A 23,896-nucleotide genomic window follows, 5' to 3' on the forward strand; every position below is an offset into this window, starting at 1 on the left:
TTTTTGATGGCAGGGAGGGAGATGTCTAAAACCAGGGCCTTGTGCAAGGCAGGCAAGCTGTTGACTGTAGAGTTATTACATCCTCAGCCCAAATACTTTTACAGACATAAACCACAGACTCTGCAATGACTGTGCTAAAATGACTGTGAGGTTTTAGAGAGGAAAATGTGGCCACATACCGATGTGTCTAGCTAACACAAACTTCCGATAGGTTTCTGTTGTTGTCGGGCATCCCTATTGCTACCTAATGTGGATATTCAGACTACCCATTCAGGTCATTTTGTCTCGGAGCCAGAAGTCAGGACTGCCATTCTAGAGTCTGATGGATAGACCATTTGGAAAACCTTTACCCATTCTCTCCAGCTGTATAAACCTCTATCTCTACAGAGGGTTATATTACTTTCCCAGGATCAAATGGACATTGTGCTGTGGTAATTCAAACGTAACTGGCCCCCATAATCTCTTAGGGAGTGGTACTGCTAGGAGGTGTGGCTTTGTTAAAGGAAGTGTGTCACTATGGGGGCGGGCTTTGAGGTTTCCTATGCTCAGGATACTGCCCAGTATCTTGGTTGACTTCCTGTGGCCTCCAAGACTTAGGACTCAGCTACTCCTACAGCACCACAGCTGCCTTCATGCCGCCATGATGCCAATGGACTGAACCTCTGAAACTGTAAGCGAGCCCCTCAATTAAATGCTTTCTTGATAAGAGCTACCATGGTGTCTCTTCACAGCAACAGAAACCCTCACAAAGACATGTGTACTAATGTAACATCTATATGGTACCACTCTTTACCTTTTAGTTACGGCTTTCATGTTTATGTACATACATGTGTAAGGAAATGACTTATTTTCTTCCCATACAACTCAGTCTTCCTTATAAAAACCAGGACTGTATTTGTGGGCCTCTTAGTGCCATTTCCTAGCTAGCCGGTATTTGTATTTTTAAGTATTTACAAAAAGAGTAGAAAAAGGAGACCATTGCTGCTGAAGATACAATCTCAAAAATAAAAAGAAAGGTCAACTCAGCATACACTGTCTAGGCTGATGGACCAGCAAGGTGACACCAGCAAAGCAACTTTCAATGCTGGCAGCACACTGTGACGGGCTAGTTAACAGGTGCCACCCACCTCTCGAGCAGCAGTTCTCAACTTCCCTGATGCTGCGACCCTTTCATGAAGTTCCTCATGCTGTGGTGACCCCCAACCATAAATTATTTTGTGGCTACTTCATAACTGTAATTTTGCTACTGTTAGCAATTGTAATGTAAATATATCTGTTAAGCAGGATGTCATGTCACCCAAAAGTTGCTAGCTGCAGCAAATCTCAAGGTTAGCACTATCCAATGCATTTTTACTGCATTTTAAAAGCTACACTTCCCACTTTACAGTGTGCCACCAGTGATGACTGTGTTCTCACGCTATTTTGGATGGAACGCTTGTGTTCGGCATCAAGGCGTTGACACGGATCACCTCCACAGCAGACACACACTAAACAATTTATTGGAGTAGGCAGACTAGAGCTTTCCGATGTTGATTAGCAAAGATTTCCTTCAAAATTGCTTTTATGGGTTGCCTTAAAGATGTGTTTTGGAGAAGTTGTAAACACTGGTAATAAATACCAGTGTTTACACTGGTATTACAGTGGGTAAAATGGAGACTCTAACGTTCTCTGCATATTTGTTTCTCTGGGTTTCTCTAACTTTAAGATGCAATGTCACTTTTATAAGATTACATAATATCTACTTATAAAGTTAAAAACAGCATTTTATTTTGAGCAGGGGTCTAATGTTCCCATCAGAGGAGTATGGACGATGCTGGCCACTGTGGCAGCTCACAGACAGAAGCCACCAGCAGAACAAGGCAATCCTGGAGCCTCGTCTAGCCCGAGGGCACACGTTTCCTCCCATCATCCTCTAGTCAAGATCCTCTGGGTGACTTCACAGAACACATGTGAAAATTATGTCTCGATTTTTTTTGAAGAAGATAAATCTTAAACTACCCTACAATCTTCTAGTCTTTTTAAAATCGCCAAGTTCTAAGCAGTGATTTCCATGCAGCAGTCTGAAACTCTAAAAGTATCCACAGCAGTCAGGCTCAGGGGCTCACCCCACACCCTCCCCCGCACGACCAGGGACCACTTTATAACAGAGGCACCAGGACGGAGGAGCTGAGCAGGGCAGAAACATGCTCTTCAGGGACTAGTGGAAGTAATTTTTTGAGACACCGTTTTTACATTTTTCTAGTCTCACAAAGAAGCTGGCACCTCTTCCTCTGAGAGAAGAAATGGAATTTTCACACACCCACACTCACACCAGTTCCTAGATAGCGTCAGTCAACTTTTCCTACCTCTCTGTTTAGAAAGATCTTACTTATTTATGAGACAAGACTTTACTATGTTCCCCAGTCTGTCAAAAGACTTGCCACGAAAAGCTGAATGACAGCGCTCAAGTGTTCTGAATCATTATGTAACCACCCGTGCCTTCTGATGGCCTTAGGCAATCCTGGGAATGCCTAAGTCATTTGACCCCCCTAGGGGCTGTGACCCCCATGCTGAGAACCACTGTTCTAGGCTGCAGCCTTTCTTCTGGTCTGGTGACGAATACACACACGGACAAGAAAGGATCAGCGGCGGTCTTGAAACGCAGAGTACGCTTTTTAAATGAGCGGCTCACCTTGTGCTGTGCCAGCTGTGTTTTGATTTTGTCTGGGTCGTTGGCGATTTCCAGTTCAGAATCCAAAGACTTTTCGGATTCTTCCAGCCATTCCATTAGTTTACTCCAGGCTTCATGGAACTGGTAAAGAGACCACATTTGTTCAGAAAGTTGTGAAGCACACAATGCTTGAAATTTAGTAAAACAGAAACCACCACCAACGGATTCACTAAAAACCATCAATTCAAACATTCCCCAGAAGACAAACGGGGAAGGTTTCACGAGCAAACTGCGGAGTGTCCTGCCACACTGGACACACGTGGCTGTGGCCTGAGTCAGCCAACCAGGTCACCGAGTCCAGGAAAGAGCCAGCCCTGCCGCCACCACACTGCCTCCTTTAGCTCAGCAGTTAACACAAACTCCCAGAGAATATGTTTTGTTTCTCTGTCTCTTTACATAGCTTGACATTTTTCTGTGCTAAACTCCTATGTCAAGAAAAAGAAATAAGAGGAAAAAGTCCAACACTTGTGAATTATTCTTTAAACATGCCAAGAACAAAGAAGGCTATCTCCTTTATACATGAGGTAGCCCAACACCCTCACTCCTGCTCTAGAGCCCCACTCAGAGCCCCTCACCCCTGCTCTGGAACCCCACTCAGAGCCCCTTACACCCTCACCCCTGCTCTGGAGCCCCACTCAGAGCCCCTCACACCCTCACCCCTGCTCTGGAGCCCCACTCAGAGCCCCTCACACCCTCACCCCTGCTCTGGAGCCCCACTCAGAGCCCCTCACACCCTCACCCCTGCTCTAGGGCCTCACTCAGTGCCCCTCACACCCTCACCCCTGCTCCAGGGCCTCACTCAGCCTTCACCCACCTCCGGTGGTCAGATGTGCACTACCACCACGCTAGCATTCTAACCATGTCTAATTCTGTTTGCCAACCAGGAACTTGAAAACATTGTAGGTCAGCGCATGTTTGAGTACAGCGGAGTTTATCTTGTGTTTATCTTCCAGAAGAGCAATCAGATACAAATTCTGGATACCAGTTCCGAAACTAGTTACATGGTATTCCCCCCCCCCCCCCCCCCAGGGATTCTCTGTAGCTCTGGAGCCTGTTCTGGAACTTGCTCTGTATACCAGGTTGGCTTCGAACTCACAGAGATCCGCCTGTCTCTGCCTCCGGAATGCTGAGATTAAAGGTGTGTGCCACCAACATCGGGTCACGGTATTTCTTATAATACATTTAAATGAAGAGCTACAGAACAAAAGCTAAAGAAATGAGAGTAAGATCCCTGGACACACAAACACACTGACATGAAGTAACAAAAGCTGCATAACCATAGCAACACGAGTATCTTACAGCACAGGCCGCGAGAGTGTACTAAAGAACAGCTCACCACAGACTTGGCCTCCCTGCCCAGAACATGCCTCTCACATTGCTAATCAACTTAGATGTGAAGGAAAAGGAGGATAGTAAAAGTCGGAGAGCCACATCGGTCCATAAGACAAAACACAGGACAGGGAAGGAATGAGGACAGTCCCACGAAGTGATGGGTGGTTTGGCTCTAAACAGGTGTAGAAGCGGACTGTTGAGTGGTGTAAAATACGCAGGCTTTGATGCCCACCCTCTAAAGCTATGCTTAAGCCACAGAAATAGGACAAACACCATCCATTTGCAATGGAGGCACAAGAATACAAAGCTGGCTAACAAGATCACATCACTGGCCAGATGGAGAGAGGAGAGATGGCAAGCAGCTACTCGTATTCAACAAGCCTTGTAAGTTAGCTGTTCAAACTCAAGAAATACTTGTGGAGAGGAACACGCCAGGTTCAGAGTCAATACTGTCTAACAGAATCTTTAGAGACTGATCCTATTTCAGAGACTGAGAGAAGGTGTCAGAAATGCTTATGGCATTTCTAAAGCCTTTATGCATCGCCCAGACACCACACTCCAATGTCACCAATGCCAGACAACAGGAGCTGAATGAGGCAAAAGCAGAAACCACAAAATTCAGCCTCAATATCACACTAAGTTTCTAGTTAAAAAAAAAAAAGAAAAAAGAAAAATTCTCTTCCAAATAAGGTGGCTCCATCCCCACAGGGCAGAAAGATGTGTAATTTTCCTCTTGTCTGTGGTTAGTTCAGATGTCAGTTAACGGCAGGTTAAGAGAGAATGGAAAGCTCTGTGTGGGGTTGTGAGAGTCCCTAAATCAAACCAAAAGCAGCCTCCAGAGATCCAGGTAATTAGCCTCAAGTGATTTGGAGCTACACCAAGATCGTTGGGAAGAAATAAAGGCCGCTGCCGAGCGGCCTGGGAAGAGGGCATAGCAAGAAGAGGTCCCTGGGGGAGCACCGTGGAGGCCGCGGGTCTGCTCCTCAGCTCTGATATGAGGGAAGTTTGGCTTAGAGTTAGCAACAGAAGAAGGTCTGGTGCCCCTCTCTGATTAAGAGAACAGGGGTTGAAAGGACAAGGGCAAAAATAAACACACTGCAAAACAAAAATCTGTAAGTTCTTAATGGGCTTTGATGCTAATCTATGAAGCTGAGCTATTTATAGCTTTTCAAAATGAGTCCCCATGGCCCAACGTGGCTGCCAGCACAAAAAGGTGACGTCAAGAGTCCAAAGGCAGGCCATTGCCCTTTCAGGAAAGGAACACCATGGCTTCTTATTGTTACACGACACGGCCTGCGATAAAAGTCCTGTGATCACACATCTCAGCAGCTTCAGCTACCGACTGCCAAGGTCAGAGAACATCACTCTAGTTTACTACCTGCTTGGCCCTCTTCCTCGCTTCGTCCAGGGACCTTCCTCTTTCCACCAGCCGCTGAACCACCTTCTCCCACCGGCTCTGCACGCTGATCAGTAGGTTCTTGATGAGCACCACGTCTTGCTTCTGACTGAAGTACTTCAGGTGGGTTCCAGTTTTGTCCAGTTCTATTATCTGCTCACGGTGAGAATTCACTTCATTGGCGAAGACCTTTCCCGCAAAAGAAGAACATCATTAGACACGTGGGGAAATGGATTGACTTTAAAAGTGTATGACTGTCACAATGCTCGCGTTAAAGGACAATGAAAAGTTCTCAGGTGGGGAGAGTGAGGGGTGAGTCCAGGAGGAATTAGGGAAGCTACAGGAATGTGATCAAATATGCCGCATACAGGTGTGAAGTCCTTAAGGAATAAAACAATACATTACAAAAGAAAGTTTTCAAATTACTAAATTGATGCTTATGACAGACAGGAAGGCAGATTGGTCTCTGGAAGCCAGGTGCTTCCCATCTGAGTTCCCACGTACCTTGTGCTCATCGATCTGAAACAAGATTGTGTCCAAGATAAGACTTGGCCGAGAAGCCACATTCAGGGTTTGCTCGGCCTGGGTGAGCCAGTTGATGAAGTCCTGGAGGGAATTGTGGAAGTCCATTGCTAAGTGGAGAGCCTCTTCCAATTTGGTCTGTAAAGGAAGATGGTGTGTTTCAGTTTAATCAACTGACTTATAAAACTAATACTTATAAAGCCCAAGTACAATCATATCATTCTCTTTCATCTAATTTGTGATCAGAATACAACTATTCATAACCTAGAACTTGAGTGCTTCAATATTTTAAAAATTACCAGAGCACAAACCAAGTAACACCTGACTGACCTGTGATAAATCTTTATCCGTACCGTACCTCTGTTCTCTTGGGTTAGAATACTGTGTTTAACTTCATAAAACACCAAGTATATGCAAAAAAATATGGACACGGATCATGAAAATTAGACTCCTGATAGCTGGAAATAAAACATAACCCAGGCCCTAATGACACCAAACGCGGTTCTGCCGTACTGATCGAAGCACGTACTTTCTTCTCGTTGAGCTTGCTTTTCACAGATTCCCATTTCTCTTTCAAGTTGTTTATGTCCTGGTCAATATTTGTCTCTGCAGATTTGGGGCATCTTGCAAGCATCTGCTGCCCTTTCTGCATCAGACTCTTGTATGTTTCTTCTTTGATGTCAAAGGCACCGCAGACTTCCTAAAATGAGAGGCCTTCACGTCACATGACTTGCCAATGAATAAGATGTAAGTTACATTTTTTTAAAGAAGATTTACTTGTAATGTGTATGAATGTACATTTGTCTGCATAAATGCACATGTACCATGTATGTGCCTGGAGCCCTGCCTGGTGCCCCTGGAGGTCAGAAGAGGGTGAGCATTATAAACCATCATGTAGGTGCTTGGAACTAGACCTGGGCCTGCAGTAAGACCAAATGAGTGCTCCTAACCACTGAGCCTCAGTTCTCAAAGTTACATATATATATTAAGGTCAATCCTTCTAAGTCTCCATCATATGTTCATCTTTCTGGCTTACAGAGCAACCCTGACAGACAGCTGCACTGTACCCAATACCGAAACAGCACTGATGCTGATAGCCACTCCCTGTCTACTGCATGTTGCATGCTAAGGCCTACAGCAGTAACTGGCATGCTGCCAAGAAGGGTCTCGCTGCATGGTAACCAGTGTGATCTGTGATGTGGTGCCAGCAATTTAATTTCTCTGAGTTTTCCTCCTCTGAAAACCGAGGGAAACATCTATGTCCTTTTTACCATGATACAATAGCTAAATAATTATTGGTACAGTTTAACCCCGTACTCAGCAAACATGTGAAGGACGGAAAACCCAGAACCAGTACAGAAAGATGCTCAGGCTGATACAGAGATTGCCAGAGTAGTGGAGCCAGACTTCAGATACTATTTTCACAAATTAGGATGATGTGTAAATACAGAAAAACACTGGCTAAAATTAAAAGTTTAACACCAATGAAATGATGTTTATAATTAATTAAAAACCAAAAAATTCACTTTTTCTCACATTGATTGAACTATAATGTGCCTTGAATCAGTTTTGACTAAAAGTTACATATTCCACATCTTACTGATCTTTTCAACTTTTTTAAAAAATCGAGTTAAGTTTTATACAACTAACCATCTGAAGCACACTAGTTAGTGATCTGCGTCATTACAGAGCTCACTAAGTACATTTTCAGCAGCTCAAACCTGTATTCCTCATCCTTAAACGAAAGCACATTAAAGATGAGGCACACTTACAGCATCATTTTAAAATAGCGTTAGCCCCTAAGGCAGCCTCAGGATGTGACCGCTCCACATCTTGTTCTCATCTTCATTTCTAACACAATCAGAACAAAAGGAAACTTCTGCCACGGCCTTATAGTTTTAGAATCTGCTAGATGTTTATTTATTGATTGGGTTTTTCGAGACAGAATTTCTCTGTGTAGCCCTGGCTGTCCTTGAGCCCAAGGCCAGCCTGGTCTACAAAGGGAACTCACAGAGATCCCTCTGATTCCCGAGGGTTAGGATTAAAGGCGTGCGCCACCATCACCGCCCAGCTTCAAACTAAGTATTTCATGTGTAGTTTTCTGGAAGTTCTCAAGATGAGCTCTCTGCTTTCAAGTTCTTATATATTTTTTTGTAAAGTATAACATTTTGAAGATAGAATTAACTCTTAGTAAGTTATGAACGATGTGAAAGCTACGTAAGCATTTCCAGGGAAGTAATGAACTACTTGAGTTCACTGAGCTATTAAATCATTCAGTTTTCAGAAAGATAAGCATTCTTAGGGTACAAACCGGTAGGCAAAAGTACTTCGCCACTGAGCAAACGGGTCTTGCCCAGTGGCAAACAGCAAAACCAAACCATGGGGTTACAGGTATGTGCCAGGTCTAGCCTGATCATTTTAGAGATGTTTCTTCATACTGCTGATAACTTGGCATGTGTGGGGAGAGGGGAGGGAAGGAGGGAGGGAGAGAAAGTGACCGTGTTACTCAAAACCACTACACTTCTTTAAAACCTTTTTCATTGCTAAACGGTGCTGTGCTTAGCATTTACACACAGCGATTTCTGCCACAAAACTTAACCTTTTAACCCTATCTTCTTCCACTATTATTTATGCATTACCCGGGCGAGAGCCGCAGGAAATATCGTACATACCATGTGCGCGTTAAGCTGCTCCCTGGCTGTTTCTGGCAAACCTCCCAGGGGTTTGGATGCCAAGAGGTGACGCTCTGTGTCAGTCAGCCACTGCTGCAAATCTTCGATTTCACCATGGAACCCTTTGGCCTGCAGTGATTGGGTAGTGTTAGGTTTCTGTCACAAAGACTATCACTTGCAAGCAAGGTCAGCCTCTCTCTGCATCACGTAACGTATGGAAGCCAGGTGCTAGGACCAGGGGCTCGCTACCTGTGCACCCCATCAAGAGAGCTCAGGTCAGCTAAGAAGCGGAGTGCCGCCTTCTCATCTGCTCTGTTCTCTAACCTACTTATTTTTACTCCTCTCTTTTAAAGTATCAACATGAAATATCCATCTGTGACTCAATGAAGCAAATCCACATGACTTTGGACTTGGACACCAGAGTGAGTCTAGGGCTTATTCCCTTCATTCACCTGGCGCAAGGCACTATCCAGCTGCTGCTTCCTTTGATCTGTTTTTTCCAAAATAGCCTGCCAGCGTTGATTTAAGATTTTGAGCTTGCACTGGAGGTTGCTTGCTTCTTCTCCTGCACTCGAGGCAATTAGATCATTTCCTGCTCTGTTGACCGCTTCTACTGTGGACTGGTGGGCTAAAACATCATTTTGGAGCACCTGCAAATGTCAATATGATCATTAGCTGGAAACACAGTAATGGTACTTAGAATGCTTATTTTTTTTCTTCTTTTTCTGGCAGGGAGAGGGTCTCATGTATTCCAAGCAAACCTTGAAGTCAACACACAGCTAAGGAGGACTTCAAACTTCTAATCCTTTCCCACCTCCCAAGTGCTGGTAATACAGGCGTGGAATAGCACAGGTAATTTTAGGTACCGCTGAGGGATCACACCTAGTCTTTATGCGTGCTAGGTAAGGACCGTACAGCTGAAATATTCTGAAACAAAAACCTCGTAACAAAGAAGTTTTAATAGCAAGTTTTTGTGACAGCTCCCTTTCCTTCAACTTTTGAGGCTTCCTAGATAAGACACACCTTCAGTTAGAGACACTTTTAGTTTAGATATACCAGTCATCCTAAAGACAGATAGTCTCACTAGAATGCCCTTGTGACTGATGCACTACGTTCTTCTGTAGAGATTATAATTAAATGATTGAAGCATTTCCACTGATTCAAGTCTATTTTAGTTTAATTTAATCTGAAGGTTTTAAGGGATATTTTTACTCCTATATATTCATTTTCCTAATGTAACATTGTCACATACCTTAAGATACATGTTTTATAATTACTGTTTTGAAAGGAGAAATACAATCCTTTATTCTCTCATTGAAGGGAAACAAGGACTACTAATTTGAAAGGAGCCCTTTCTCTTATGTTAGACAAGAGGTCATCAGGGCCCTACCCCACACTCTCTGACGTGTGCTTGGCAGTAATAAAGAAAAGGATGTCATCTCTTATCCTATGCAGGACATCACACATCTGGAGGGGAGTCCAGACCGGGGAGGCTCTCCAGATAAGGGAGGCAGCCCTTGGAGTACGGCCTTTGTTTCTGAGGGACCCGATGAGTCAGTGTTTTCCAGAGGCACACAGCCAGCTGAGTGGGGGAGTCAGTTCTGGAGAGCATGCACCCTGACATGGTCACTGCGGTAAACACTTCCTCGAGGCCTGAGTTAGATTCTGCCAGTGTCGACACTGACAGGACAGGTTCTGTCAGGTTCCTTCCTCTCACGCTCAGGGGCAGAGGGAGACCATGAGCAGAGGGTGGGAACTTTCTCTTCGCGCTGTGAAGTGACCCCAAGTCACTATACAATGATCTTTCAGAAATGAAGAGCAAAAAGGCCAAATAGCATCTCTAACGAGTCAGATGAACAGATCTTCCGACTAAACAACCGGACTGGGCGTCTGATTTTCTACCTCTACGACACACAATTCTGCTGCGTTTAAGACCATTGCCAGATTTCTAAGGCGTAAAAGCATCTATACGCTCACACCATGAGACAAACATACTGTGTTTTGATGAAGAGTCATTCTGGAAAGCAACTGTCATTCACGGGACAGGGGCATTAAAAGCCGTGGTAGAACAACAGCATTTTCAGCCTGGATGTTTTTAGGTCATTCTCTATTTAACCCTTTCAAGCAATTTAATGCCAAATAACCTCTGTTAAAATCGTAAACGTGAAAAACTCCGACATAAAAATAACAGGCGGCGACAGTACGTACGTGGTGCTTGGCAAGTTCAATTTCAATGGCTTTCGGGTCTCCTCCGACGGGTTTCTGTTCACTCAGCAAGCCCTTTGTGTGTGTCAGCCACGCCAGAAGCTCATCCAGGGCATGCTGGAACTGACCCAGTGCCAAGAGAGCACCCTCCAGCTTGTGCTGCCAAGAAGCAGGGAAGAAAATCTACTTAGAATCTGACATCATGAATGATGTGCCCTTACAAAACAAAGGCAAAACACCAACTGCTTGATGCTGTCCGAGTCCATCCGCATGGCTCATGAATCTAGTCATATCTGCAATCAACAAGTCTAGTTTGAGATATAACACACACACACACACACACACACACACACACACACACACACACGTGGTTAAATGTGGCACAAAGGGGGGAATTTTAATAAGAAAATTTAGATGCCTCTAACGGTTATTGCTATTAACTGCTAGTTTGATTTTCAATGGCTGTTTTATATTGCCGAGAGTGTGCACACACGATGTCTGGTCCTATGTCTGGGCCCTCACCTGTCTGCTGACGATCCTCTCGTCCAGGCTATCCCAGATCAATTTCAGCTCCATCAACGGGTCTTGAACACTGTGTTTGTCGCCCTCCTCTGTGACTTTCTTCAGCAAAAGTTCCGCTTGATGGTTCAGCCTTTCCATTTCTATCTGCTGTTGATACGCCTCTGACTTAAATTGCTATAAAAAATTAAACAGGAACATTTAAAAAAATCAGTAACTTTAAACCAAAAATATTCTAAAATTCACATTTCTTACTGAAAGCAAAAGTGGTAGAGGTTTCCCTCCTTTAGTCTAAGTTTTATAAACAGTTACAATTTTGGGTGCTTCATTTTTAGTCTGCATAATAAAATTTAATAAATCCCATGGAGAAACCTCTTATAATATTTCATATTACATTTTATATTTTATACGATTTTATATTAATAAATGTGAAACCCCAGAAATAATGACTTTAAGAACTTTAGTAATTCCTATTCTCAAAAAAGTACACATTATGCACTCCCTCATAATTTTTATGTTTTTATAGCTGTTTTATATTCATTAATAATGATTTCTATGTCTTTCTATTGATGCAAAATAAGTTATTATTATTATTATTACTACTACTAGCAAGAAAGGGACCTGCTGTAGCTGTGGGTGGCCTTTACCACTATTTCGCTTAGGCTGGCCACAAATTCACAGCAATCTTCTCAGCTCAGCCTCCCAAGTACGGGGACTCCAGACCTGAGCTATCACATGTGGCTGTAGAATTACACCCTTTTCCCTGGTCTTTCTATATGAGTGACAGGCACTTCGTGACCTTTCTTATGCCAACCAACATTTTATCAACAACCGAAAACATTTATTTGAATCGCGGATGCTAATTAACTGCTAATATTATAGCAATATATCAATTACACTAATAACAACAGACTACGGAGGCACATTATAATAGTCTCACCATCCAAATCTACACACACACACGCTCCACTAAGGTATGAGGATATCTGAAGAGCTGTATATCAAATCCTAGGTATAACTGCTTTTAAGTATTCAGCTTTTGGAGAGAGTTCCTAGTCCTGTTTTCACCCTTTGTTGTTTATTTATAGTTCTCTAAAGAATAGGTATTAAATAAAACAATCTTTCATTTTAAAAAATAAACACTTCTCTAAACTTACTACATGCAGATATTCATTCTAACAGCTGTAGGGCCTGTGAAATCTCTCACTGGGTAAGGAATTTGCTACCACCCCTGACAACCTGAGCTTGCTCCTCAGGATCCACGTGGTGGGAGGAGAGAGCTGCTGACCACAAGTTGTTCTCTGCCCTCCTTACATGTGTGGCACACTTGCGTGCAAACGCACAAATAAAAAAACATGCAACAGAAATAAACAGTACAATCTTGAAGTCAATATATAATGTTTTAATTATGCAAGCTAAATAAACTGAAGTGAGAAATCTGATGAACCAGTAACTTGACGATACAGGCGGCTCTTTACCAACCAGGAGCCCCACCCGTACCTTCAGCTCCTCAATCTGCTGCTTGACAGTCTCAAGGTCCGTTCCGATTGGAGACATTGAGGCTAGCTTGTTGCCTGCGATATCAACCCAGTCAAATATTGCCTGAAAGACAGATTTCCCATGTTATCACCATTGCTCCGGAATGGCCATGCTTCTGGGGTTACAGGGAAAGGCAATAACTAGGAGAAATTATGAAAGGCGCCTACTTTATAAAACTAAGATAGTTCGCCTGAATAAAAGCCTTAATATAAAACAGCTCCTCAAATACCAAGTAAATGTCACCTACAATTCTGCATCAAAGCTGGCAAAAGAAAAACTATTCTTAAACTATCAGGCACTTTCAAAGAAAAGCTCATTCGAAAAAGAATAGGTATTAAATAAAACAATCTTTCATTTTTAAAAATAAACGCTTATCTGAACTTGCTACATGCAGAAATTCTAACAGTTGTAGGGCCTGTGAAATTGCTCACTGGGTAAGGAATTTTCTACCACCCCTGACAACCTGAGCTTATATGTTCAATATATATATTCAATATATAACCTGAGCTTATATATTATATGTTCAACCACAAAAGTGAAAATTCTCATTTGCTTATATAAAAATAAACTGAAAGAAAAAGATCCAAATGTATCTACTCATTCAAATAACCAAGAAGGTCACTATGGTTCAGCTCACCTTCCTATACTACCTACATTAACATTAAAATCCTGCGGACGCACGTGATTAAGTCTGTGAACTGCAACAGGCTTCAGAGCCCACTACATTGTTCCTAGGTTTCTAATACATTATACGCAGGTTTACTGCATGTTTTTTTAAAGGTAATGAATGTATATCTAAATAATTTTACATTTTGATGAAGCTGACAGAAGAGAAACCTTACAAACAATCTGGTCTATTTAAATGACCATTAACCAACCCTAATCACTTTAGCAGCAACTTGGGAAGAAAAAGTATCTCACCTTATAACCAAGCCTTGCACCTTATGGAGTACCTAGCACCATATCATAGCTACAGCCATTCAGTAACTCAAGTTGCCATTTATGACCAATAGGACTTCTGATGGAGCTTATGCTTCTTGCTGTTGGTGCCAAATCATGGTGCCTTGCTCAAGGCTCTCAGGTGACCTCACATATTTGGTAGTACCATCTATAGCCATGGGAGACAAGGCCACTCAAAAGACTTGTCATTATGATGCATCCTTACACAGTGGGAGTCCAACGTAGCTATCACCGGCCATAGGTTATTTAAGCAAGAAATCCTTACTTTGCTTGGGGTGGGGTGTGTGTGTGTGCACTTGAGTTACAACAAAGAGTTACAACAAGGTGTTTTATGTCATGAAAAATTTCACGTATTTCCAAAGTTCAAAACCCTTTCTGCTGAGATAAAGCCTGGCTGGTGATATTTATAGGATGAAGTGACATGAAGAAAAAGGAAAAAATGTTCTCATATGAGCTTTAAAAATAATATTCACTTAAGTGTTATGGAAATACTTAAGAGAGGGTTTTTCCATGTGGTAGGGAGTATGAAAGATTAAACTCCTGCCAACCTGTTAGGAAACAGGACATGGAGGGAGGTAGGGAAGAAATATCCCTAAGCTGGCCTCAAGAGAACTTTAGTATTAAAAGACCAGATTCTATCTGGCTAACGAACTGAATGAGAACCTTGAAAAGACAAGAAACAACTACTGTAACAATCATGTAGAAAAGAAAGCACCGTGATACACCCAGTTTTGAGTCAATAAAATAAAAATCTATTTTAGTACACAGAGCAAACACGGCTTCGCATCAGTTCTCTTGTGTTCTGACGTCAGTTAAACTTGGTGATATTTTTAGCTCATGTTTATTCCTCTCATCTTATTTCACTCAACTTTAGAACAGAACTCAGACTCTGTTCCATGACACTTCACTGCCTGGTGCCCAACAATTCTGAGAAATACTGTGTGGGAACATTTACTCTCGCTTTAAAAAAAAAGCCACTAGACTGCTCTTCAAAGCAAATTCCAGTAATGTGTGTACAAACCCATGTTTACATGTACGTATAAATCCGTATGTCCAAAAGGTAAGAAATATCTTCTAAGAAGGAGGAGTCGAAGTAGCTGTGGCAATTACAGGAACAGATCTGTCTGCAATTGCACACAGCCACAGGGTTGGAGTGGTACCGAAGTATAAATGCACCAATAACATTTCCTGTTTCCAGCTCAGGCCGGCCAGCGGGCACAGCAACCATCTCACCTGCAATCCATCTTGGTACTGAACGGCAGCTTGCATGGCCTCCTCCAGTTTATCAACCCGGTCTTTCCAAGCCTTATTGAGAGCATCCCATGCTGAATTTAACTACAAAACAAACGTTGCAATCCTTTGAGTGTCAAATGTATGGTTTTAACTGTTTGTAACAAACAGATGTTAGTTTGTCAAGTCTTGAGAAAGAAATTCTTGTGAAAGTGGAAAATCCGTCCACCAGTACCTCATCTATGCTTTTCTTGACAATGGGCTTATCAGGGTCCCCACACGCAGCGATGAGCTCAGAGCCCAGTGTGATGACCATGTCTAGCTCTTCCTGCAGTCCATCGATTTCCTCTCTTATTGCCTAGAATTCAAAACAGAGCCTCAGAACACCATGTAAAACCACATCAAAACCAGGAAAAGATGCCACACAGAGCTAGCTGTCCATAGGGATTCCTAGGTGAGATGAGCATCGTTTTGTCTCATTTCCCAAGTTCATATAGTCATTTTTCTCAACAAGAAAACAAAAGAAATATTTTAGAGAAAACAATATTCTCTGACACCAAATCTTTACAAATAAAGACGAAATACCAGAGCAATTTAAAAAATATCCCCAATATAGTAAAGCACTGGAAGGCATTTTGTTTCTCACAACTAGTTTGCCTGTATGTGTTCAAAACAGACAGCAGTAAAATAGGAGCACAAAGATTTTATGCCAAGTAATGTGTCCGCTGGGAAACTCATGGAAAGCCAGCTCTGAAGCTCCACGGCATGTCACCACCCAGGTATCAAGGCTGATCCGTAACAAGAGAAATGAAGCACCTACCTTGTTTTCACCATCATGGTTAGACACACCCGCTCGGCAATATTTAATGATCATAAACCAAGCCCTAAACCAAACCCTGGAAATGGAAATATTTGCCTAGCCTTCTCCAGAGCCCCATAGCTCCACAAGCGGTTCAGGTAAATGCACAACAAAGTAGGTGTATGGGGTGGGTACTAACGTAACCCAATCCCGAAGCCTATCGCAGCGGTGGCAGAAATGACACACTGAGGTAAGGAAACAGACTGTGCAAGGCTTCAAGGACACTAAAAAGAGCACAGAGGTAAAGAACAGCAGAGCGGGACCTGTGACCACACGGGCACCAGCTGGTGAGAGCAAAGCTGGTAGAGGCCCTGGGTAAAGTCAGGGCTCTTTACCCAGCAGACAGTGGGGGCATCTGAAGGCCTTGACTCAGCAGGACAGAGACAGGAAGACGTTTAGAGGGCAGACATCCCGTGCTTTACGCTGCTTGGGAGGCCCTGCACCAAGAGTGAGCAGTGTAGGGGCAGAGACATGATTTTAAGAGCCACCTCCAGGTGACATCTGCATGGCCATTATATCTTGGTTTTCACTGCACACTGACATTCAGAACCAATGCAAATTTTAACAGCATGATTTTCTCAGTCATATACAAGATCAGGTGTTAGCATGCACAACTTCATGGTTTTTTTTTTTAGTTGAAATGAGTTCTGTCCCTTACCTCAGCTGCTTCCTGCTGTTGTTTTACTACTGAGGGATCAATCCCAGGGTCTTCCAGGTCCCGGATGAAATCTTGAGTGTCTTTTATGGTAACAACCAATGACATGTGATCACACCAGAATTTCTCTGCTAGTTCCATAACATCCAGCAATTTGGCTTCCCTTTCTTCCACCAGCGTGTGTATGCTTTCCCAAATGAAAACCATTTGGTCCAACTTATCCTGCACGGCTACACAGCAAAACAATGTCAGCAAAGATGCAGGTCACTTTAGCTCACACAGCGAACAGTTACCTGATTTGCTAAATACGTAGAACGAGAACAGGTTCTGACCAGCTGCAGCCTATGCATTATCAATGGGCCCACACCTATCCCATACAATACAAAATCTATAGGTCCATTCTCGCCGAACCAAAACCTTTCCTTACAAAAGTAGATGCTTAAAGCCACACGAGCTCAGGAAGACCCAAGTGTACCAAGTTTTAAGTTCATGAAGCTGGCCTTAATCCCAAAGACAGTAAGGAACTAAGCTAAGATAAGTAACTAATCTGAGACATGTTTTCTTATGCTCTCCAAGGATGGAACTGCTTGCTCAGGCCCAGGAACAGAACAAGGGTTTGCACTTCTGGCTTGCTTCTGAAATACTCATTTCCACTATATACACACCTTTCCTCTGACTCACAGATCACAACTCTAATATTGGTGGCTATGGTTTCCATTCTGGTGGTTATGGGATGGAGGAGGCATGCTAGCTATGATACTAACACTGTATCCCCAGCTTTGGCTTACTAGCATTAATTTCAGTCTGAGAGCATAAGAGGCTCAGAAAACATATGGTCTTTATGTAAACACATTTTGTCTTCAACCAATTGATTTCACAAACTGAGGAGGACATCAAAGGACTTTCATACAGTGACACATCACTGTGCAAGCTCTTTAGAGACCTGGCAGTTTGCTATGCAGTCAGGCTGGCATCGGACAGCGTACAAATCCACAGCCGTTTTAAAAGCTGAGACCGGGTGTGGTGGCGTGCCTTCAATCTCAGGACTTGTGAGGGAGAGGCATATGGGTTTCTTTCTGGGAAGTTGAGGCCAGCCTGGCCTACATAGTGAGTTACAGGCCAGCCAGTGCTACCTAGAGGGAGACCCTATGTAAAAACCAACCAACCAAACAAACAAACAAAGGAACGCAGAGCTCGTTTCCTCACTTCGAAATCACTACCTTTGGCAGATATGTCCTTCTCGGTGCCCTCAGACCTGGCAATCATCTCCTCTCCCCTCTGCCTCAGAGTCTCGTACAGCGGCTGCAGCTTCTCCATGTCCACAGACACACTCTTGTTTTCGCCAATCTGTTCCTTGATCTTTTCAACCTCAGCAGAGATGGATGGCGGCTGCCTCAGACGCTCCACGATGCGCTCCAGGCTCTCAAGGATCTGGTCGATCTTGTCATGAAACTACAGGCAAGACAATGGGGTCACTGTCCTGCTGCCTGCAACATTTCCTTCAGCTAAAAGCTGAAGCCCCTCTGCCAACACTTCCATGTGGAGTCACTTCCAGCTGGTGTATGAAGCCATGCCTAAGGTCACGACCTCGGTGCACTTCTGTGTGACACGCTCATGAAGAGAACACTGAGCTTCCCACCAGTAATTGAATGTTTTCATTAAGAAACAGTCTACACTCCTTAGCAGCAATATAAATCTTAACCTGTTGTTTATTTTTTTAACCACAATTCAACTTGTTTTTTTTATAAGATGCACATTTGGTTGTCAAAACTGATTATTCATTTAAAACGAACATTTTGAAATCCTAAAACATTATACAAGTGCATGCAAAATTCATAGGTGGCATTGATTAGATTCAAGGGATTCCTTGAGTTACATATTTCCTAAACTGAAAAAATGTGAAATTAAACAAAATAAAAATATGTCCAATGTTGTATCCAATTCACGGTCAAATAAATATACAATTAGATATAGGAAATAATTTTATATTTATAAAAACATCATACACAATTACGCAATGTTATGAAACCGTGTTTATTCTAAAACCCTACACTAGCATCAGGGTTGAGTGGACCCACACTGCCCTACTTAGTTCTAACTGCCAAACTGACACAACCTAGCGTCATCTGAGAAGGGAGTCTCACTTGAGGGAGTTCCCAGATCAGACTGGCCTATGGGTATATCTATGGAGGATGGTCTTCACTGGTAATTGATGATGGAGGGAGGGCCCAGTTCACTGAGTGGCTCGATTCCTGAGCAGATGGCGCAGGGCTGCAGAGGAACCCTGGCTAAGCATGGGCCGTGGAGGAGGCCACTAAGCCGTGTTCTTCCTGGTCTCTGCTGTTTCAGCTTCTGCTGAGCCCCTGCCCTGCCGTCCCACAATGAGGGACTGGGACCTGGAAGCGTAAGAAGAAACAAGCCCACCCCTCCCTATACTGCTTCTCCTCAGAGTATTCTCCTGCAGCCGCAGAAGGGAAAGCAGAACACACACTTGGGAGTACGGAAAATGCCACTCCAAAGCCAGTATCTAACGATAAAAATCAAAACTTTGAAAATGGCAAACCTACAGTTTTGCAAAAAGTCAGCTTCTTAAAAAAATAGTATTTACAAAAACTCTGTTTCCTACTTAATATTCTTATCTTTTTTCCCCTTTGGCTTATTGTTCAGGGTTTCCTGTAAATGCTTTATTAGAAATATTTTATTATTAATGACTGTAATAGTTTCTTTTCTCTCCCCGACGTCAAATACTGTGTTCTACTTATGGTGGTCACTGAAGCAAGTATCTGACCTTTGCTCCCAGTGGGTGTCCTACTCCCCAAAATTTATTTATTTTTATTGTACCCTGAAGTAGGCAGAGAAACCTAAGAGTTGGCTGCAAGCAAATCCCAGCTCTGAGAGCAGAGGCACTATACTCAGAGACAATACCGTCGATACATCACCTGAGATGAAATTTAACCAGAGGGTCCAGGAAAATGCTTGGTAGGCTTGGCTGTGGGGAGGAAATGAATTTTTTTCCTAGTGTAAAGGATTACCTGAGTTGACTGAGAAATGGCTTCATCAAGAACCACAGCTCGCTTTTTGACATCTTCTTTAATTTGACTGTAAAGGGTGTCAGCTGCCACATACTTCTCTTGGATATGAACGCCTTCCTTTGGGCTCAGCTCCAGCAACTGCGGCCCGGTCTTGTTCATCTTATCTATGTGAGGCTTGTGCTCTGCTATCAGCTCTCGTAGTTGCTATAATAAATCAGACAGCTTCTCAGTATCTCAGAGTCACACCTCCATATTGCAACTGGTCCCATCTCCAACGCATCCAGCCAACAAGACATGCTAAACAAATGCCCTCCCTGCCGCCAGGCGCTTCTCTATGCCTCTGCAAGGAGGAGAAGCAACTGTCCAGTCACAGACAAGATGGCACTAAAGCAAACGGTAAATGTGCAGTTCATAGCAAGAGCGGCCCATTGTCACAAGAGCATCACGTCATCTGCAGGAAAGGAGTCTGAACGCCTTGGCTGAGCCACTGCTCACGGGGGCTTCTAACTGCACACTCATAATACATACGGAAATGATTGGGGGAAGGGACATCAAGATTAGGAAGAATCTTGGAGGGAAAGAAAGACACAATACTGGGTTTTTAAAATCCTCAAGATAGAGAGGTACGGGAGTGCCCTGAGCCCACAGGTACCCCATTCACACACGTGTGAACCAGTATCAGAAGGATACTCATATATATTACATTATATATGTGTAATTAGAACCTAGTCTATATATACATGACACATAGACACTAAATATATCAAGTCATTTCTGTTGGTTATTTTATTACATTTATTTGTGTGTGTATGTGTAGTTACAGGTAAGGCCGTGAGCTGCCATGTGGGCACCGAGAACTTAAGCCAGATCTCTGGAAGAGCAGCAAATGCTCTTAACTGTAAAGCCATCTCTCCAGCCCCCTATTTATTACTGTAAACTGCTAAAGTTTCAAAGGTAATGGGCTTATCAAACACACAACTACATGTTGAGCATGATTATTAAAGTACATTTAAAGACAATACGTATCGTGAGAAACGTTGCTGAATTCTGTCCTCTGATTAAAGGACACATGGTATTTACACAAGGAGAGGAGCTGGAATTCAAGTGGGGTCACTCCTGCTAAGCTGCTGAGGTGCTGGGAGCTGGAATAAAGCTGGGCCCTCTGAAGAGCAGTACTTCATGGGGCCACTCCAGAACCATTCCCATGGGAGACTTTCCTTTAAGACTCTCAGGTTAGCCTCTAAGTAGGGAGGGTTTCCACTTGTCCCTCGTCCTCAGGAGTCTAACGCCAATCTGTTGCACTCCAGCCACTAGCAGGAGCTTCCAAGAGGGCTCACGCCCAGGAAAGGCAGTCTAGAGATAACGTACAGGGGTTTGATGCTTTAAAGTTGTCTGAAGGGCTACTGAAAATACTCTACACACGAGCTCAGTTATAAAAGCACGTGTGGTAAAGTCTAAGCTAATGTACTGCACGCAAAGAGCACGGGGAACCGCTGTGGGGATCTACCTCATGGCTGTGGGGATCTTCCTCATGGCTGTGGGGATCTACCTCATGGCTGTGGGGATCTTCCTCATGGCTGTGGGGATCTACCTCATGGCTGTGGGGATCTTCCTCATGGCTGTGGGGATCTTCCTCATGGCTGTGGGGATCTACCTCATGGCTGTGGGGATCTACCTCATGGCTGTGGGGATCTACCTCATGGCTGTGGGGATCTTCCTCATGGCTGTGGGGATCTACCTCATGGCTGTTTTGGTCTAGATCTTAGTGAAAACTCCATATTCCTTGTGCTGTGTCACAGAAAGGAAGAGGCAATGGCTCCATCAGCCAACATCAATGACATCAATGACACAGGCATGTTCTTCTTTTGCACTGCAGAAGGCAATGCTTGGACAATAACTCTGAACCCAAGAACCAAGACTCTCAAGGAAAATGCAAGACTTTGGCTGAGGTCTCTTGACCTGCCTGGCCAGCTGGTCGGTGCGGTGCTGCTGAGGTGACTTAACCCAGGGGCAGTGTGATGAGCCTTTTGTATGGCATCCCGGAACAGGCCAGAGGACACTGGTTAGGTGCCTACTTGGACATTTTTGTGTGAGCCAACAGCCTGGGCGTGGTGTTATACACCTGTAATTCCAGCAGTCAGGAGGCTGAGGCAGGAGGATGGTGAGTTTGAGGCCAGTCTGGACTACATAGAGAGAACTTCTCTCAGGGGTGAGGGGTGGGGAGTGTGGAAACCACATGACTTGGCCTCACATGTGACCAAATAATTCTTGAGGCCGTCATGCTGGAGAGATTTCACACGACTGAGAGGTCTATTTCACTTGCTAGCACAGCCTCTGGAGGCTATTTTCATTTCTAGATAGGTCTTCCCTCATCAGCAGATCTGGAGTCAGAAAAGAAAGGCTGTTAGAGGGTGCTGCAAAAACTATCCAGTCTGAAGACTTTGCAGACGCACAAGGCTACATACAGAACCGTATGTCTGTGCTGCAAGTTCAGATTATGCAAAAGAGAAAATCAATTCTATTTCTAAGGTTTTAGCTCCCGAGCCATTTCTTATCACTAGGTGTTGTTCTAAAAGCAGTCTTTTGAATCGCCTGTGACAGAGATGTTCACGGCCCATTTTACACTAAGAGTCATTTGATGAACGGCGGCCAGGATCTCTGGCACAATAAACCTTGACACTTAAATTAAATTCGGTTGGAGACCATTTTTAGGTCTTTTGCTAGTTGAATGATTTGGATAAGGCTCTATAAACATTTAGTTTTGCCTTAAACTGCTTGTATATCTGAATAAGTGCTTCCACTAGAGACAGTCTTCCACGCCAGTGTGTTAAAGAACACAAACAAGATCAACAGGCAGGAGCCGGGCCACTGGCTGCTATTGCAGAGGACCTGGTTCTGATTCTCAGCACCCACGTGGCAGCTCAGTCCAGAGTGTACAACCCCTTCTCCTGGCCTCTGACTGTACACATGCGGTGCCAACATACGCGCAGGCAAAAGGCGCATATATACAGCATGAAAATAAATCTTTAAAGAAGTACTAAATTTATCGTGTCTTCTAAGAGATGTTGTAACATAGACTGGGCGATTCTCACCTCCTCCTGATTAGTCTCCGAATACATCACATACAGATCAAGGAGGACAAATATGTTCTTAAGTCCACAAATATAAAGAACTCCAGATCTTCTTCCGAGTCTCGAACCCTCTCTCAACCAAACTCTTCTAAGTGTCAAGTGACATTAACAGTTGAGTGATGGCTAGAGAGACGATTCCATAATGCCAGAGCTCCATTTCCATTTCATGTAATTAGGTCACACCTTCACTGTTTGACATAGTGGAGGTGGTGATGGCCCCTTAACAGCCAGCATGGAATCACACTATCTCATCTCGACTCTTAGCCACCAACCTACGCTGATACTTCAGCCGGTTTCTTTTCCATAGCTCTAGGGACATGGCTGTTCTGACAGATGTACATACTGTCCATTTTCTCCAAACTCAATGGCTGTGTATGTACGATGGTTCTTCTGTATACCTCTGCTCTACTTTTTAATATTTTAGATGGCTCTGGTCACGGCATACAAAGCATAGAATGTATTCAACATATGTACACGGAACGCGATTCAACATACATAACTGAAAGCACCTCAAAAAGCGCATGTTGCTAACATTGTAAAAATGGTATTCTTTTCCCTCCCCAGACGGGAGAAAGTACACGCTACTGCAGGAAAGCTGTGAGGTCTGCGGGGTGTGACAGCTACCCGGCCGTGAGGCAGAGCAGACTACACTGCAGCATTGCAGATGCCCTAGTGCTGTTTGGTGTCTGACATCACGTTAAGAACGCCGTCAGGACCACTGCCCCGTTAACAGCTGGGCCTCTAGCTCTCACCCGGTGCTCTTCCTGTTGCCGTCTCAGAGTCTCGTATTCCAGGGCTGGGGCAGGCAGCTGGGAGATGATTCTTTGTGTTTCTTCCAGCCATGGCCAAAGTTCCTCGTACGTCTCCCAGAACTGGCTAACGAGGGACTGTGCCCGCTCCAGCTGCAGGTGCCTCTCTGAGTTTATCTGGCAGATGGCATCATAGTTCTTCAATACCTTATCCAGTTTTTTCTAGAAAACAAAATGAACAAGTATGTTCACCAGGCTGGAAGCTGAAGTTCAGGATGCTCTGAGTAGTTCTGTACATGTGACACAGAGCAGATGCATCTGCGCATGCATGCGTGTTAAAGAGGGCACTTGAATTTTATGCAGAGTCACTGAATTCTGCAGGCAT

General features: G+C 43.8%; 1 protein-coding gene across 20 annotated transcripts in view; it reads right to left on the reverse strand.

Moving 5' to 3' along the window:
• Positions 1-23,896, reverse strand: part of Dst (dystonin) — a 397,254-nt gene that overhangs the window by 27,626 nt on the left and 345,732 nt on the right. For all 20 annotated transcript variants that reach the window (XM_075980528.1, XM_075980523.1, XM_075980520.1 and 17 more), the window contains 15 exons: positions 23,515-23,733; positions 19,632-19,835; positions 17,820-18,051; positions 16,603-16,829; positions 15,321-15,443; positions 15,089-15,190; positions 12,857-12,958; positions 11,360-11,533; positions 10,841-10,996; positions 9,085-9,282; positions 8,633-8,761; positions 6,490-6,660; positions 5,943-6,098; positions 5,421-5,627; positions 2,672-2,791 (listed from right to left, as the gene is read on the reverse strand). In XM_075980528.1, the coding sequence (XP_075836643.1) occupies positions 2,672-2,791; positions 5,421-5,627; positions 5,943-6,098; positions 6,490-6,660; positions 8,633-8,761; positions 9,085-9,282; positions 10,841-10,996; positions 11,360-11,533; positions 12,857-12,958; positions 15,089-15,190; positions 15,321-15,443; positions 16,603-16,829; positions 17,820-18,051; positions 19,632-19,835; positions 23,515-23,733 (2,520 nt within the window). The remainder of the gene's footprint in view (positions 1-2,671; positions 2,792-5,420; positions 5,628-5,942; positions 6,099-6,489; positions 6,661-8,632; positions 8,762-9,084; positions 9,283-10,840; positions 10,997-11,359; positions 11,534-12,856; positions 12,959-15,088; positions 15,191-15,320; positions 15,444-16,602; positions 16,830-17,819; positions 18,052-19,631; positions 19,836-23,514; positions 23,734-23,896) is intronic.

This window comes from Microtus pennsylvanicus, chromosome 7, assembly GCF_037038515.1.
Source record: "Microtus pennsylvanicus isolate mMicPen1 chromosome 7, mMicPen1.hap1, whole genome shotgun sequence".
In the NCBI taxonomy this organism is placed as follows: Eukaryota; Metazoa; Chordata; class Mammalia; order Rodentia; family Cricetidae; genus Microtus; species Microtus pennsylvanicus.